The following is a 17,555-nucleotide window of genomic DNA, read 5'->3' on the forward strand; positions in this document are numbered from 1 at the left end:
TTGCTTATTCTTTTTTTAATTGAGGTACAATTGCCATATAAAATCATATTAGCTTCAAGTGTACTGAAATTTTCAGTTTTACTTTCATCAGGAAATCCACTGCATCTCCTTATATTTTAGAGTTCTCTCCTTTGAAAGCCTCCAGTCCCTCACGCACTTTTGGAGGAATAGGGACGCAGAGTGAAATCCTCCTCATATCTAATAAACGAGACAATACAAACTCAAGGACACATGGGAATGTCCCTGGGGCTCAGAGCTGGAGAGACCGCAGGGAATGGTGGAGACAGTGGTGAACTCTGGAAAACACATCCTGCTTTCCCAAGGGGGCAGCTCTAGCACATGTGGCAGTGTGGACATGTGTGCCTCGTATGGCTAGATTCTCCACTTTCTCTTGAAATCTGGAGTCTTTATAAAATATCTAAATTTCTAAAAAAAAATACTGGCACATAATTTTGACTTCTGTCAAGCACATTGTGTGCCACAGCGAACGTTTCTGTGGGCTGTGTAGCCTGCAGGCTGTTGGGTTGCAACCTTTGGATGAGGTGGACTCCCAGCCTCTCTGTCACCAGCTCCTAAGGAGCACCTCTAGTCTGCTCTGCAACTCGATCATAGCCAATGCAGCTCACAACCTCAGAAGCTTATCATCCCTCTGGACAGCTGAGACCTTAGATTTGATAATGGCTTCTGGGAAGAGGATGCAAGGAGAGAGGAAAGACAGGAGAAGAAAAAGAAAGGGAGGGAGGTACTTAAGGGGGGAAAAAGGAAGTAGCCATTTATTGAAGATCTCTGAGCATGTGGCCACCTTTAGGCAGTTCCGCGTATGCCGCCTCATTTTGCCTCCGCCGTACCCCAGGGAGATCGGTAGTGTCACTGCTTTACACGTGAGGGAGCTGAAGTTCTGAGGGGTTTTCACGGCCCAATCCACAGAACTAATGCAGTTGAATCAGAGTTTGAACCCAGGGCTAGTTCTCCTGCATTTTGTCCTGCAGGGCGACCACCTTACCTATTACAAATCATAGGACTCAACACTTGTAGACAAAGGATGTAGAATTTCTCCCTTGAAGGGAAGGCAGCACTGTGGAAGACCCTGTCAAGAGTCTAAAGTCAGAGGTAGAAGGGTTGTGAGTGAACGTGAAGTCCAGTCTACCCCGTGTACAGAGGGGAGATCCTGGGTGCCCTGGCCGTGAAGCCTGGAGCTGGACAGGTGTGCCTGGGACCCAGGGGTTTCTCATTCACTCATGGACACTCTCATACACTCACTCATTTGGTCACTGGTTCATTCACTCAGTCACTGATCATACACTTCTAAATGGCAGGTGTTCTTCGAAAGCAAGGCATTCAGGGTGGAAAATGCCTAGGCTTTCAAAGACAGCCAGAAGCTCCATAGCAGATCACGAAAGGCAAACAGGGGTTAGACGATCTCATTCCCTCACAGAAAGTCCTATCAATCAAGGAAAGAATTAGGGAGAAAAGAGGGCTCATCTTACAAGGTACCAGAAGGGGTGTCCAATCTGAACCTCGGGATGGGGAGACTCTTAAGATGCTTTGTTACATGTGTTCAGCTGCCTAAGACCCCTCTTCCCTGGGATTCATCTTGGAGACTTGCTGCCCGCCCACCCTACTTTTGTCTCAAAGCCCCTCCACCTTTCTGAACCTTGGTCTTCCCATTAGGCAAAAGAGTAAACCATTTTATATTTACAGTTTTGGGGGCTCGGAGAACCTCAAGGAGAGGGTTGGGTTCAAAGTATACACCTGGAAATCAGACAGCTGTGGGGTTTAAGTCCTGAACGTCACTGCCGATGCGTATGGCCTGGAGCAGGTTGTTTAACTTCTCTGTGGTCTGTTTCCTCTTGTGTAAACCACACTCAAAAATAGTACCTCTCTCGTAGTTATGGTGAGAAGTAAATAGATAATGAGTACAGGGCTTGGGTGGATGAGGATGAGGATGACGATGACAGGGTTGGTGGCAGTGCCATGTTGCTGATGATGGTGGTGGTGACGATGGTGATGGGGACGGTAGTGGGGGTGATGGTGAAGCTGATGGTCGTTGCAGACGGTAAGTTCTTCCTATGTGCACCAAGGCAGGAAATGAAAGCTGTCTTACAAAACCTGGTCTGGAAGCGCTCGTACTGGGCTAGAGGTCTCACTGGCACCCGGCGGAACAAGGCTGACATTGGAGGGGTCCCATATGGGATCTCCAAGTTTGTAGTGTAAATAGCCCAGCTTTTCCTTCAGCTCTCGCTGCCTGCCTGCTTCCCAGTTCTCACATACAGAGGGACCCTGTAGCAAGACAGGTAGGACGTGCAGCCCTAAGGAATAGTGGAAAATCCAAAAGCCTTGGAAAGATAAACAGCCTCATGCAGATAGGATAAAAGTCCTTTTTCTGAACTCACATCAGGTAAACCTGAGCTGACAAACTGGTACAACCACACCACGACATTCTTACAGACTGATTACCTTAGCTCTCAATAAGCAAGGGGAGGGATGGCCATCAGATCCCGCATGCATCCTAAGCCTACTCTGTTCTACTTCCTGAGCCGTTACCAAGTGGCCCTCCAGCATCCCTGGATTTGGGCTGGGGACAGACCTTCAGACCCAGAAATGAAAGCAGGTGATTCTCTCCACTTCTGGCCCTGCAGCTGGGAAGCAGAGGGCACCAAAGTAGCTAAACTAGAAGAAAGCACTGGAGCTACTCAAATTCCTTCATTTGGTCGGCATGTATTTATCTGCTGTGCTCCAGGCCTGGCCCGCGGAAGGGACAGAGATGACTAAAACCCAGGTCCTAGGTTAACTGTTCCCATACCATTTATCTCAGTGTTATCATCACGGCAAGCTCCTGATGTGACCTTCAGGGCCCATTTCACAGACAGGAGAACTGGGCCTCAGAGTAGGAATTTACAAAGCAATTTCAAGTTGAATTACATCCACATCTGACACACCCCATGCCCAAGGTCTTTCCCATATTTCACCTTGTCTAGGTGTACTGGGGAAAGGTAGAAAGGGGCAGGAGGGGGCTACATAGCAGATTTCACATGGCAAGGCTTGTCAGATCTTCAGGTTAGGCTCTTTGTCCTAAGACTTTAATTGTGCCTCTAGACACTGTGCTAGGCCTGGTAAGGGCTCTTCTGATGTTCTAGAAGAGCGGAAAACAAGCAAACATAACATTGCCCTTTGATAAAATCATCTCTATTTTGAGATTTAGCTATTCATTTGTAACAAAAACAGGTATGGGCGTCCTCCAGGTGCCAGCTGCCATTCTAGGTGTGGATGATCCAAGGGCGAACCACAGATACTATGCAGCAGAGAGGCACCAACCCAGTCTTAGCCCAGCCTTGGAGTCAAGGGATTCCCTTTGTTCCAAGCTCACCAAGAAACCTAATTACAGTTGGGCTTCCATATAGGTCTGCCTTCAGAAATTGGGTCGGTCACATGATTTTCCATATTCTGGCCCATATGACTGTTCATTTCTTAATTAAAATTAATCAGCTGGCACTCATCCAGGAGGGCAAGAGCTGATCATATAGACCTCCATGCTGGTCCCTGACATACTTACTTCCCATTGCAAATCTAAGCATTTGCCTCCAGATTATTTTAATTCTATTTTTTAAAGAAATCATTGGAATTTTGGCATAGAAAGTAAGGCATCTATGACAGACTAGAGAAAGGAGTTTCTGGGATCACCATGTTAGCCCTGTTCCTAATGCTATTTACCTTCCTCATTTTATCCCCCCCCCCCCGCAATACACTCCTTTAAGAATTATCCTCATACTGAATTTTATGTTATGAGCTGCCTTAAATAATTTCCAAAATGAGTGCTTGGTTTCAAATCCTGGTTTCTTCACTAAACAGCTATGAAGCCTGGGGAATTTATTCTCCTTAGGACCCAAGATTAATGCCCACCTCACTGCATGGTAACGAGTAATAAATAAGATAATGCATAAAGTAATTAGCACCACAAATGAACTCAATATATTTTAGTTGTCATTATCATAGTAATCATTATTATTATTAAAGGAGGCTATAAATACATACATACATGCAAACCTATACGCTGTCTCTGAGGGGTTTGGGGAAGGCACCAAAGAGGAAGTCAGTCTTAAGCAGCAATTTAAAGGATAACTAAAGAGACTCCAGGAGACAAGTTGGGGAAAGGGCATTTCAGCGAAGGAGAAGAGCAGGAACAAAGTCACAGGGGTGTGGAAGTGAGGGCAATGGCAGGGAATTGTGAGCGGGCCCTTATGGCATGGCGACAGGTCCACTGCACTCAAACTGTAATGTGTATCAGGATCATCTGGCAACCTTGTTTGTAAAAGGTGGAGTCCCCAGCCCTGGTCTCAGAGATTTGGATTCATTAGATCCAAGGTGGTTCCGAAGTACCTGCCTTCTCTGTGAGCTCCCGCACTGATCCTGCAGTTTCCTTAGGGAAACCCTGCGCTACCCCATTCTCCCATCTATCTACTCTTTCCCCCCCTGATCCCAGCTCCACCCATGGATCAAACATCGGCCACAAATTGCCTGATGGGCCTTTCTGATCGCATCTTCATCCTCCAATTCTGTTTTTCTTTAGCCCTTATTCGTGCCAGGGAGATAGGGAATCATGATACCTACAACAAACACAAATACTATTGTAATCTCATGGTTCCTGTTATTGCAAGTACCTGGGCGAATTATCCATGCAAATGCCAGGGTGAAATCAGGACTTGGAAGATCCAAGAAGAGGTGGGGTGCTTGAATGTGGTGCCAACAAAGAGATGGCTTCCTCCCAGCCACACACTCATCTGACTGCTCTTTCCCTCTCTCTGCAGAGAGTTGTCTGCACAGCTGGTCTCAAGTGGTATCCTCACCCTGCTCTGATTCACTGTGTCAAAGGCTGTGAGGTGAGTCCCTAGTTGTTATATTGATCATGGCTACCATTTGCTATACCTACAAAGTGCTGTGAATATCCCTTTAACAGGCTTCTTCGACAGGAATGAGCAAACCCATTTTACAGATGGGGGGAACTGAAGCACAGAAATACCAACAGATATGTTCAAAAATACATCTAATATATAACAGAAATGGGATTCCAAGCCAGGTTTTCCTGCTTCCTAAGCAGGAAGTGTTCAACATAATATTGTATCTGTGAGGGAGGGAGGGAGGGAGGTCATATTGATTTTGCATCTATAACATGCCAGGCATTTTACCAAAATTGTCACATTTAATGTTTATAGAACCACAGGGTGCATTTTTTTTCTTTCTAATTCCTACTTTACTGCTGACCATTAATTGCAGGTCACTCCCTTTTGCCACACGTTTGTCATTCACTTGTTCTTCAACCCCAGAAGTAATATGGCCACCTTAGCCCCGACCATAGAGCTGAAAGTGAAGATCCCCTTTGACTTGAATCATTCCCTGGAACTTGGCATTATGGAGATCTGTCTCTGTGACTCAGTGACAAGCCTGGGGAGGGAAAGGGCCAGGGTACTTAGAATGTCATCTGTATTCCTAAGGGGTTACACTGCCTTTGGAACTAAAATATATTTCTGTGCACCCCAAGTCCTTGTGGGTCTTCTCAGCTGGCAAGGAAAAGGTGGCCCCGAATCCCATCCAGGTCGATACACAAATATCTGTGCCCCCCTCTCAGAGCCCACTCGGGAAAATGCATGTGAAACGGACTAGATTGAGCTCTAGGAAATGTAGTTGGTGAAATTCTTAGAATGTGAGAGTCAGAAATGCTCCTCTAGATGATCTGTACCTGACTTTTGAAAGGTGTAGCCAGGTCTAAGATTTGAGGGAATACCCAGCCTGGAAGAGTTCTTGGTGTGATCTAACCCTACACATGATTATATGGAGTGGAAAATGAGAGTCAGAGAGGAGATGGATTGGCCCAAGGTTGGGCATAAAAGCCACAACTTAAAAGCTGCAGCACAAAAGCATGAACCTGGGTCTCCTGACTCCAGGCTGGTGCTTTTTTCTCCTCCACTAGGCCACCTCCCACTCATGAACCACCCCTGACCTGCAAGTGTCACAAGACAGCCCCTGGATCACACTTTTGTTTCTGTGTATTGGCTAGGGGCTCCCTGTGGCATCTTCTCAGGGCATTGGATGCTATAGTCATTGAGAGCCCCCATTCTCCCAAGGTTCAGCCAGGAATGGCAAAACCAAGGCCAAGGCCCTGTGGCTCTTGCTTCCTTCCATCTCTCTGGATCAGTCCAGTGCTTGGAGAAAAGGAAGCTTGTATTACCTGGGCACTCGTTCTGCTGAGTCGGCGGTCTGGGCAGCCAGTGTGACAGCAGAATTCGATCCTCCTTTGACTCAGCACTGGGGCCTAGGAGACCCTCACCTGTCAGGCTCTGAGCCCTGCCAACGATGCTTATCGCCTTTGCCCTTGCAGGTGCCCCTCATCTCCTTTCTTCCTTAGCTTAGAGCTTATAGTTTGCCTCTTGTCTGGGGCTGAAAAGAACGCCTGGAAGAGATATAAACTCTGGGACTAGGGAGGAACCATCAACCCGGAATGCCCTAGAGGTAGCCAAGATTGAGGAAGGGTTTTGGGAACTCCTGAGCCGTCCACCCCAAGCTGTGTCCAATGTGGTCACTTCACTCTTTCATGCATCAGAGCTTCACCGATGCCTCTTCTGTGCCTGATGCTACTCTACGTTCTGGGAACACAATGATCTCAGTCGAGTGAAAACTATGCTCTCTTCCAGAGTCATCTGTGGTATCTTCTTGCCCCTTGTCCATCCATGTATCTGTGTAGCCATCCATGCAGCATTTTACTGGATAAACATTTAAGGAACACATGTTCGGTGAAGTTTTGCTCAAATTGCCACACGTTTTGCTAGGAAATCTAGGATGACACAGAGTCTCATCCGTCAGGAGCTCACAGTGTGGCAAAGGAGATAAACAGTTAAAGAGAGAATTCTGAAATATGTACCGAGAGCTGTAGCCAAAATAAGTACAAGAAGCTATAGAAGCACAGAACATCCTGGGGGTATCAGAGAAGGCATTTTGGAGGGGTGAGGTTTGAGCTAGGTCTCGAAGGGTGAGTTGCTTGCCAGGCCACAGTAGTAGTGGCAGCCATGAGAAATACCAGGGATGGGGAAAATTTCTAAGTAGCAGAGCTTTTCACATGTTATTTGCTCTCTCTACGAATTTTCCCTTCTCCGCCCTCGTCTAATTAACCCCTGCTCATCTTTCTGATCTTAGCTGAAATGTCATTTCCTAAGGGACACCTTCACGGAGCTCCCTGATTAGGTCCAGTCCTCTTACTCTTTAACAGCATCATGTTTCCTTTCCTCTGTCGTGCTCATCAGAGTTGAAATTGGCCAATTAGATGTGTGATTATTTGATTAAAGTCTGCCTCCTTGCTGAAGTGTAAGGTCTGGAGGAGTAGGAGCTCGATCTATATTGACTATTGTATCTTTTTCTTTAGCACATGTAGTAGGCATTCAGTAAATATGGTCAAGTACAAGATGAGTGGAGGGACGCACAGATGTGGCTGCAGGAAAGGACATGTAGGGGAGGGTAGCCAAGGAGGAGACTGGAGATTGATTGTTTCAGGTGCCAAAAAAAAAAAAAATGCATTTATCTTTTTTTTTTTTTCTCTTCTTCCTCAGCTACTCTTTTACGGAGCCAGTTCCTTTCATTCTAAGGAACATTTGGTTTCCTTCCTTACTCTGTTTTAAATGATATAAGAAAGGTCATAAAGAACAGATCCCACAGGCACATCTCCTAAGGCACAGAGAAAAACCAAGGACTTATCCCAAGGGCTTATCCTTTGTTTGTTGTTTGTGCCCTTCTGTTCGAATATGAATGTAATAACGTGTTCATTTTGTCAGATACTCAGCAGAGTCACACTTGTGTTCATAGCCGTGCACATTTGCACATATATACCTGAGCACAGCTCTCGCCTGTTCTTGGTTCTGTCTGTCTTGCTAAGATATTTTTTTTAGACCCTAAAGATGGTGATCAAGTGGAATCTGGCATCATGAATTGGGAGCACAAAGGCTCGGTGAATTTGGAGCTGAAATGCAAAATTCAGGGATGTCACATGGGAGGGGCTCCTTGTGAGCTTGGTTTTCCCCATAACAGTCAGGGTGGGAAGGAAAGACCATTGGATCACAGGGGTTGTGCTGAGATGCAGTGGCCCTAGCTGACTGATTACATCTTTCCCATCAGTGAGTCACTTGAGCATTAGAGAGCCCAACTTGAACTTCAATCAGGGAGGTCTTACTGTCTTCTATGTTAAAGGGTCACACAGCATTGCTTTTGATGTGGGGAGGGGTATGCTTATTGCTTTGAGAAACTAGTGGACTAATCCTGCCTCTCTGTTTCACAACTGAGAGTCATGAGGCCCATAGAAGATAAGCCACTTAACCAAAATCCCCAAGTAACCCCTCCAGTTGGCTGAGGTGTATTAGGCTGGAACCCATGTTTTCTGGATCCCTGACAAATGCCTTTCCATATACCAATACGATGTGTTCAATTTTAAAAACATCTCTAAGAGCCAAAGTTGTACCCAGCATTAAACTAGGTGATAGGGAGACCAAGATGAACTGGATATCGCACATGTGTTCAACGGCCTCACAGTCTTGCACCAGCTGCAGGTTCCTAAGCAGACATTGGAAAACAGTATGCTTGGTGCCCGGACGGGGACACAAAGGTGTTAGGAGGTTTACATATACTCCTGACTCTCCCATAAGATTACTCTCAGTTCAGATCAGTGATGACTTAACCCCATCATCTTCTCCCTCATCTTTGGGGTACCACAGTGTTGGAGGAACACAGGGGAAAAAAGCAAAGAACCATATGTGCTTGATACAGACTCGAATGGCAATGAAAAAATAAGAAGCCAGAGTAGATTTATATTACTGCTCTGCCCCTGCCAGGGTGATCTCGACTGAGCCCCTTGCTTGCTCTGAGCCTCAGAATCTTCATCTGAAAAGTGGGAATGGCAGGGCTTACCTCACAAAGAAGACAGCAAACATGTAATGCATGTGGCATCAAGTACACCTGTCCTCCAGTGCTAGAGGGGAGGGAGCCCACCATCATGCACAGACCACTGCGCCAAGTTCCTATGAATTCTTAGGTTTGATCCTTACAGGTCTTGTGCAGATTATATTCAGCTTATATCGTACTATAAATGGTGTTTTTATATTACCTACTACTAGGAAAAGTAGGAGAAGGGTCCTCAAATTTTCTAATCATTTCTTCAAGTATGAAGAAGCTTTAGAGAGATGTGAGCGATCTGTCCTGTGGCTTTGCATACCCTAGCCTACAGGTGTGTCTACCGGCATAACCACAGTTGTGTTGGGGAAAATGTGGCTAGATACGTCTTTACAAATGGTAGAAGCAATACTTTGTCCAAGGGAGTGTTGGCATTTGAAGCCAGGCAAGCTGCCTGCAGAGGTTTTTAAAAGGATGAGAGAGAGCCGAACAATTACCATGGTGCAGGGCCATCCCCCACCCACTCCAGGTTACTAACAGGCTGCTTCCTTCTGCCTTTCTTCCCCCTTGCAGCCCTTCATGGGAGACAATTACTGTGATGCCATCAACAACCGAGCTTTCTGCAACTACGATGGTGGGGACTGCTGTGCCTCTACGGTGAAGACCAAGAAGGTAGGCCCCCGGGCAGCCACCCTCTGCAGGTCTCTCCTGGTTCCTAGCCAGGATCACTGGCATGTGGGACGACCCATGGCCCTGGTTGTGTCAGCACTTGCTCACACGCTGTGCTGTACTGTATTGTATTTTTTGTTCTTTGAGCCAGTAGTTGAGCTAATATCATGTGCTGGGCCCTGAGCTGGTGGGCAGACTCATGGATGATCTTTGCAGATGTGGTTCGTTAGCCTCAAGGCTTGGAGCCTGGTGTGGAAGCAGATAAGTACAAGTGTAATCAATACTTTCATAAGGGGGAGGATAGAGCACTGAGAGGGCCCAGGCCAGAGGCTGGAGAAAGGCTCTACCAAGGGGTCAGCATCGACACTGAGACTTGAGGGATAAGGAGAAAGGAACAGGAAGGTAGCCAGGAAAAGATGAGTTTCTGGGGCCAGAAAGGGTAAAATCTTAGAGAGAACTTGCATTTCTAGGGGGTATGGGTAACATCTAGGGGCAGAGAGAAGATGGGACATTCTTAACAAGGTAAATCATAGCCTTTAATTGTTTTATAACCTGTTTGGTTTTTCACACTTGTAAAATTAGGGGGGGTGGTCTTGGTTGTGATTTTCTTCCTTTGCATATTAAGGTATAACAGGAGTGATTCAAGTGTCTCGAGTCAACCTGGGATATTTGACTATGATGCATACCCACTGCTCATGGAAGAGTAGCCACCCCCACTTTCTTCCTGCTGAGAGCTGGGCAACCCAGGTTGAGAAGTGCTCTGGGTGACAAACGAGTTCATGAGGAACGATCTCTGGTTTTATACTCATCTACCATCTGCACTGAAAAATCATTTGAGATCATCTCTTTCTCTTCAAAGAAGGGGGAGCTGTGTTCCTGAGACCAGTCATAGTCCATCCTGGCTGAAGTGCTGTCAGTGATTATCTAGGCCCGCAGTTCTCATTTCATAATGGGGGTAAACTGAGGCCCATACAGGAGAAATGGTTTGTCCCTGGTGGCAGAGTGAGGGACAGAAACAGAGCAAGGTTTCAGGGTCGCTATCCGTATGGCACCATCCGTAAAAGAATTAGTTCCTTTAAGAAAGATGCTCAGACCCTAGAATGTGGGGATGAACAGGGCAAAACCCAAGGAACACACTCAAGCTGCATCTTTGGGTTGAGCTGCGGGGGCTCTCTGGAATCAGCCAGTCTCGAATGGGCAATATTTTAGCATGCCTGCCTCCTTTTTTAATTTTTTTTTTAAATCATCCCTAGTGTAGGTCTGTACTTTCTGCTCAAATACAGTAGAATAAAATTCATTTCCTACTAATGGATTTTAGTTTTCACCCAATTATGAAAGAATACTTTTTTGGAAAATCCAGAAAGCAGAACGACAGCAGATCCCTTCTTGTCGGACAGCCCAGAAACAGCCACTGGTTCCTTGTGCCACGTTGTACCGCGTGTGTAAGTGTGTGGATATGTGTTCCTGTGGGTCTCTCACTGCATTTCCAGTTTGGGATACTGTTTTGACCCAGCATAGGAAATCTTATACCTAAGAATGATCTGATATCATCATAAACCTTACAGCTGTCGTTTTTGCTCTATTATTATTTATCAGAGGGTCCTGATGTATCATCATTTATGTGACCATTCACCTCAGGCTGTTATTTTTAACTCTTGGGTTACTTTGGTTTCTTGCAAAGATAAATAACGATGCTCGTGAGTATCTTTGCACATAGATACTTCTCCAGCTCTGTTCCTCGACAGTTGGCTTTTTAGAATGGAAATGACTAGGACGAAAGGTGTGAGCATTTTTAAGGCTCTTGACCCCTGGTGCCAAACGAATACAGCATACAGGAGAGTCGATTTCACGTGTTCGGAGTCCACCGTGTTCAAAAGTGAATGCACAAGGGAGGTTGTGTTTTAAATAGAAGTTCTTGTAGAATATGACACAGTATTCATGTGACACCATCAGTTGGAGCAAGAGCAGCTCCGATTAAAAGAATTTTCCTACCACCTATAACTTATATACGAAAACATTAAAAAAAAAACCCTAATTTATTTTTTATTGGGAGACTCCCCTAAATGGATTGCTGTTTCTACAGAGTGCATGGTGGGAACATGAAGTCATGAGACTGAGGTTCAGGTGCAGACTCCAAATTATTACAGTCACTTGAAAAAAATACATATATATACACCAAATGGCCATTTTGACTCTATGTTCATACTGGGCTCAGTTGCAATAATTTCAGACGTCAGCGTCCTTGGGTGAGTGCTGCCTCTTTAGTGAGGGACCCAGAGTCAGTTCTTTGCTAGTTCTGAATGTGCTTTCTGGTCCTTTTTCCCCCTTTCCTTTTCTACCCACATTATATATGTAATTTAGGCTTTTTGTGTGAAAAGACCCCCTTCTTCCACGTTAAATTGGTGATCCTTCTTGTCGGCCGGGGCTGCAGGATGCAGCTAGCCCAGCATCCTTTGTTCAATGAGATGCCTGTTCCTCGAGCACCTGTGTGGGCCCAGCAGCTCACCGAGCTGTGAGCACTGGACCAAGTCGAGACAGACCTGCACCTGCCCTCTCAAGGCTTGTGGCCTATTAGGGGAGCCAGGCGTGGGCAGGGAGGTATACGACCGTGCGTGGTGGTACCTCCGTAGAAGGGCAGGACAGCAAAGGTGCAAATCTTACGGAGACCGGTGTGAAGGTCAGAGATGGTTACATTGAGACCTGCAGGAGGAGTAGCTTTCCTGGGGAAGGTGAGGGGTGGTTGAAGTCAGGACGGAGAGCCTGCGAGTGCTACGTGTGTGGATGACAGACTGACGGCCTCTCTTCTGGTGCATTTGGCTTTGCTACGGTTGTTCCTGGTCCACAGTATTTGGGGCCTCCTTCAGATTTGCGATTCTTGGGAGTCTGACTTCTGGAGGAGAAAGGCATCTCAAATTAAACTTGTACTTCTACCATTTCAATCCCCCAGTTTAACTTCTGAGTAAAGTCCGGCTTCTCGGATGCTTTAACGCTCTCTCCCTGTGTACACCCGGCTGTACTGCCTGCAGTAGACGGCCTTATAGAGCCAGCAGGTGGAGAAATAGAGGATAGAGAAATAGAGACACCCCTAAGGGAGTCGCCACAGCGGTCAGACATCCTGCCAGATGCTTGTCCCCTGTCTCTTTCTTTAAGCCCCACGTTCCCCTCTTACAGGTCACTGTCATCCCAGTTGCACAGGTGAGCCAGTTTGGGCTCAGAGCACTTGCAGGACTTGCTTGAGTTCACTTGGCCACAAGTGCTAAGGCCCGAGTTTGAACCCAGTCCTGACTCAGGAGCCCAGCTCTTCCCTGTGTGTGGGGCTGAGTCCTCAGGGTGCGTGGGCATGACCCTCCCCGTTCTGGTTGGAGACAATTCGCAGTGAACCCCGCCTGCCAGGGAACCTTGGCCGTCGGACCCCTCCCCTTGGCAAAGGTGAAAGCAGCTTTTCCCGGCAGCAAAGACAGGGTGGAGAGTCGTTGAGGCTCCCAGCCTTGCCAGCCATCCCTGACGTCCCAGACAGCAGTTTCCTCTGAGTGGAAAAAAAGTCCTGGTTTCTGTCTCCAGCTTCCACAGCAGGAAGCCTCTTATAGCAGGAGAGGGGCCAGAGGCTGGCTTCCTTCCTCTCACTCCCTGCCCCTTACCACTGGGCCCATTTAGTTCCCACCTAAACTCTTGGCCCCGGGCACCCATCGTGGGAGGTCCCTGCCCACGAGCACGCAGCCCGGCACTCAGAAGGTCACTGACAGGCCGGATCGGCTTCATGGCCTTCCTACGTGACAGTGATTTCATCCGTGGAGCCCATCCTGTGAGCCTGGCCGTGGTTTGGGGTCTCTGTGCATGTCGTCTCACTTAGAGACTCGGGTAAAACCTGGCAAGGTGGACTGAGCTGAGGCTCAGAGAGGTGAAGTCACTCGTACAAGGTGGCAGAGCTGTGGGGAGGACTTAGGATTTTGTGGCTCCAAACAGCAGTCGCTACCATCGCTTGAGGGCTGCCGATGGGCCCAGCCTGGTGGTAACGGGGCACGAGTCTGCTCTTCTCATCACACGGTCGTCCCGTCCCGGGTGCTGTCTTGTTATCCTCACCGTCCAGACCCCGCAGCTGAGGCCGGGGGGCCGGGCGGAGCCGGGCTCCTCCACCACGAGGGCTGGAGCTGAGCGGCAGACCGCGAGTCTAGGCCGCGAGGTGCTGCTTCGGAGCCCTGCCCCGAACATCCCGCTGTAACGGGCTTGCGTCTCGCCCTTCCCTTGGTGGGTGGGCGTCTTCCTTCCTGGTGCTCCTGGACAGCAGGCCCGGGCGTGAGCGCACGGCCTCTTCTCGCAGACATCCTTCTAGCCAACTCTCTAACTTAACCTCTTCCCAGTCTCCAAGGCCTAGGGCCTCCTGGTCATTTGGCCCAGAATGATGTCTGTCTGCTGCCTTCATCCTTCCTCCCCGTGTTCGTCTGTCCAGACACCAGCTGTTCCCCACATCTGCCTTGTGGGGTGACCCGGGCCCGGCTGGCAGACAAGAGCAAGACAGTGCAGGAAACTCCGTCTGACGGGGTGACCGGTTTCCCATCCAGACACCTGTCTGTAGTGCGGGGCAGACAGGAAAGGGCAGGACTCAGCCTCTCAGCATGTCCGTTTATTATTTTCCTGTTGGAGCCTTGAGGAGTCTCGAATACAGAGCAGATTTCCAGAATGGTTGCTTCAATAATCCACCCTCATAACAACAACAGAGAAATTCATTTATAATTGGAATCATTCTAGTAGCCATGTGTTGGAGGTTTGAGGGAAGACGGGGAAACAGCCTTAACTTATTCAGCGTAGCAAGGTTTCGTGAGGCGTGGTGGCCTGGAACACTAGTTATGATCGTGTTTTAGACAGCTGCTAAGAGACTGGTTCTGGAGGATGTCTGGGAAGTTGGGGTGTAGTCCCAGTTCTGTGACTTAGTTCTGTGACCCTGGGCAGGCCAGGCTCACCTTCGGGTTTTATCTCTTGACATTTGGATTATATTCATGTCTAAAGATTCTCCACATGGCTTCCTGAGGGAATTGGCCATTGGCAGGAACCTGAAGGCTATTTGGAGCAGAGACCAGTCGGCTAAGAAGAAATTAATCCCAGAAACATGTCTCAGCACAGGATGGCATGCCTAACTGATGACATTCAGTATAGAGTTGTTCTGTTTATTTGCTAAATCGAAGTAAAAGCGTGGTTTCTTGTGAAAGGACGTTGTACCCAGGCGTAGCCCATTGGTCTAAGGAGTCTAGTGATTCTATAGGATGTAGGAAGATAAAAATCAGTAGATGGACAGCAGCCTGCTTAGCTGAGTGGTCCATGCTAAAAGGTTGGGTATTGGGCTGCAGAGTTGGTGATGTGCCTCAGTGGCTCTTAAAATCTCAATTCAGCAATCAGAGTGGTCCTCCGAAATAAGTCTTGGGGTATCACACCTCTGCAAAGCCCGTCAAGTGTCTCCCCATTTTACGCAGAGTAAAAACCAGTCCTCCCAATGACCTATCAGGCCCTTGGTTGTCTGCCTACCCCCAACACTTCTCTGACCTCACCCCTATTATCAGTACCTTCCCTCACTTGACTCTAGCCCTCTGGACTGTCCAGCTGGGTGTCCTCCTACCTTTGACAGACGTTGTCTCTGGCTCCTCCTTTAGCTGACAACATTCTTCCCCATTAATCCACATGACTCACTGTGTCACCTCCTCCAAGTCTTTGCCCAAGTGTCAAGTTCTCAATGAGCCCCATCCTGACCACCCACCTTACGTTACCCCTGGCACTCACGCACCCATTTGCTTTGGCCTCCACTCTTCTTTCTTTCTTTTATAACCCTTATCACTTTGGCACATCCTAGAAAATATATTTATCATCTCATTATCCCTCCCCTCTTGCTGATCAAATGAAAATTTTGTGAGGTCAAGGATGTGCATCTGTTTGTTCAATGAGGTATCCCTAGTTGCACTATACCCTGCTGGTGAGCATCTGCTATGTGACGGACACTGTTGTAGGCCCCAAGCACGATGGACCTGGTCCTGACCATGCTGAGTTCATGTCTGGTGGACTAATGGCCATGTGTTTAGAGTATATTAAGACAGATAGAGCAAGTGAGGAGAGTCAACAAAGCTTCCTGGAGAAGGAAACACCAAAGGTGAGACATGAAAGGCATAGTAGGTCATAGCCAGGTAAAAGGAGTCTGTGGGGGAGGGAGGACCAGGGATTAAGATGCGAGAGAAAAGAGAGTTTCTGGCAGAGGGCACAGTCTGTGCAAAGGCCCAGACAGAAAGAGGCATGCTAAGGAAACCCCAATTCCCTGAGTGTGGCTAGAGCACAGGATGAGAGGGGATGTTAGTAGTAAGAGGTAAGAAAATGAACCTTAAGCAGGCTTTTTAAACCAAGCCAGAGAACCTGAACTTTATCCACAGAGTGTAGGAGTATTTCAGTGATTCTAAGCACTGAACTAGTATAGAGGATCCTAGAAGGCTTCCTGGAAGAGGGGCTAGACATGTTTACCTTGGAAGATTAGTAAAAGACAACAGGAAGATGACTAAACAGACTACACTAATTCCTCCTTGTCCCAAAAATCACTGGCTTCTGGAATGTTATGATTTTTCCTATTGGGGGTGTAGCATTGACTTTTTCATGTGGATGAATAAGACACTCATTTTCGTTTGATCCTGCGAAGGGGTCAGACCCTCCTATCCCCCCAAATTACCATCCTCATAACCACTGTCAACATCACCATGACCACCATCAATACCAGCATCACTGTCACCACCACCATCGGCAGCAGCAGCAGCATTCACTGAGCACATAGTATAAGCAATAGACGATGCTGAGGGCTTCCCTCGAATTTTATACTTTCTGTAAAATATTTCCAGAGGGCAGGACTGTCATTACCCTCATTTTACAAACAGAGAAACTGAAGCCGCCAAAATGAAAATAACTTGCCTAACAGCATACACGGAGCCCCTGACAGCGCAAGGAATCCAACCCAAATCTCATTCCTTTCTCTCCACCGTCCCCTCCCTTATCCACATGACCACTGTATCCACATTGAAACAAGCCTCTCTATTCATGGACTCCTCCATGCCCCGTGCCAGGCGTGTGTCTCCCCTACCTCCGAGGAGCTTACAGCGAGTCCTTGTACTTGACATCACACCTTGGTCCACTTGATCTCATTAAATCTTTCCATCAACACGATGACGTCCCTGGCACTCAGGTGGTGAACCGACTTGTGCCCAAGCTCCCGCAGTGGGTGGGGGGATAGTCAAGGCTTTCTGCCGTTCAGCGTAGGCCGCCCCTTGCTCCCCATGCCGCATACTCTCTGCTGTGGCCTCCCTGTTGAGTCTGAGTCAGAATCCTGGCCCTGCCTGTCTCCCAGCATCAGGGGAGACCCGCAGCCAGGGCCTTGCGGTGCATTTGCCTGGGCTGCATTCCTGAGCCTCTCACACATACGGATGGAGCTGTTCTCCCGGGCAGCTCACAGAGGAGAAGCCCCTGAGCCTGGGCACCATCTCCAGCCCAGAGGAAAAAAAGGAGAGAATCCTGGCCTTTAGTCATTGACCTGGGCTTGTTCACAGAATCCTAGAGTGGGTGGCCAAGCCATTTATGGGATAGCCTCACCACACGGTGCTGGGAATCCCAAATGTAAACTGGCCACCACAGCGTTTGTGCTGCTGGTGGTAGGTTTCCTTGGGAGGCCATCGGGGGGAGAAGGTGGAACGCTGCTTGGGGAGTCAGGGAATCTGGGAATCGGGCTCAGAGCTAACTTTACCAGGATGTGGCCCTTTTTTCTGTGCCTCACTTTCTCCCTCTGTCAAAAGGGGACTCTGACTCCTGCTGCGCCTGCCTCCTGGGGGGTCGGTGTCGAGGAGAAGGTTACACATGGGGCTGCAGATCCCAGGCCACCTGCCAGCCAAGTGACTCACCTCTGGGCATTGTAGTTCCCTCTAAGAAGTAAAATGGGGCTAGTAAGA

The 17,555-nt window shown here is 48.0% G+C and overlaps 1 protein-coding gene across 1 annotated transcript in view; it reads left to right on the top strand.

Moving 5' to 3' along the window:
* Positions 1–17,555, top strand: part of PAPPA (pappalysin 1) — a 237,167-nt gene that overhangs the window by 209,127 nt on the left and 10,485 nt on the right. Inside the window, exons 20-21 of the mRNA XM_077913087.1 lie at positions 4,806–4,877; positions 9,499–9,597. Of these exons, the coding sequence (XP_077769213.1) occupies positions 4,806–4,877; positions 9,499–9,597 (171 nt within the window). The remainder of the gene's footprint in view (positions 1–4,805; positions 4,878–9,498; positions 9,598–17,555) is intronic.

Source organism: Canis aureus, chromosome 10 (assembly GCF_053574225.1).
Source record: "Canis aureus isolate CA01 chromosome 10, VMU_Caureus_v.1.0, whole genome shotgun sequence".
Lineage (NCBI taxonomy): Eukaryota > Metazoa > Chordata > Mammalia > Carnivora > Canidae > Canis > Canis aureus.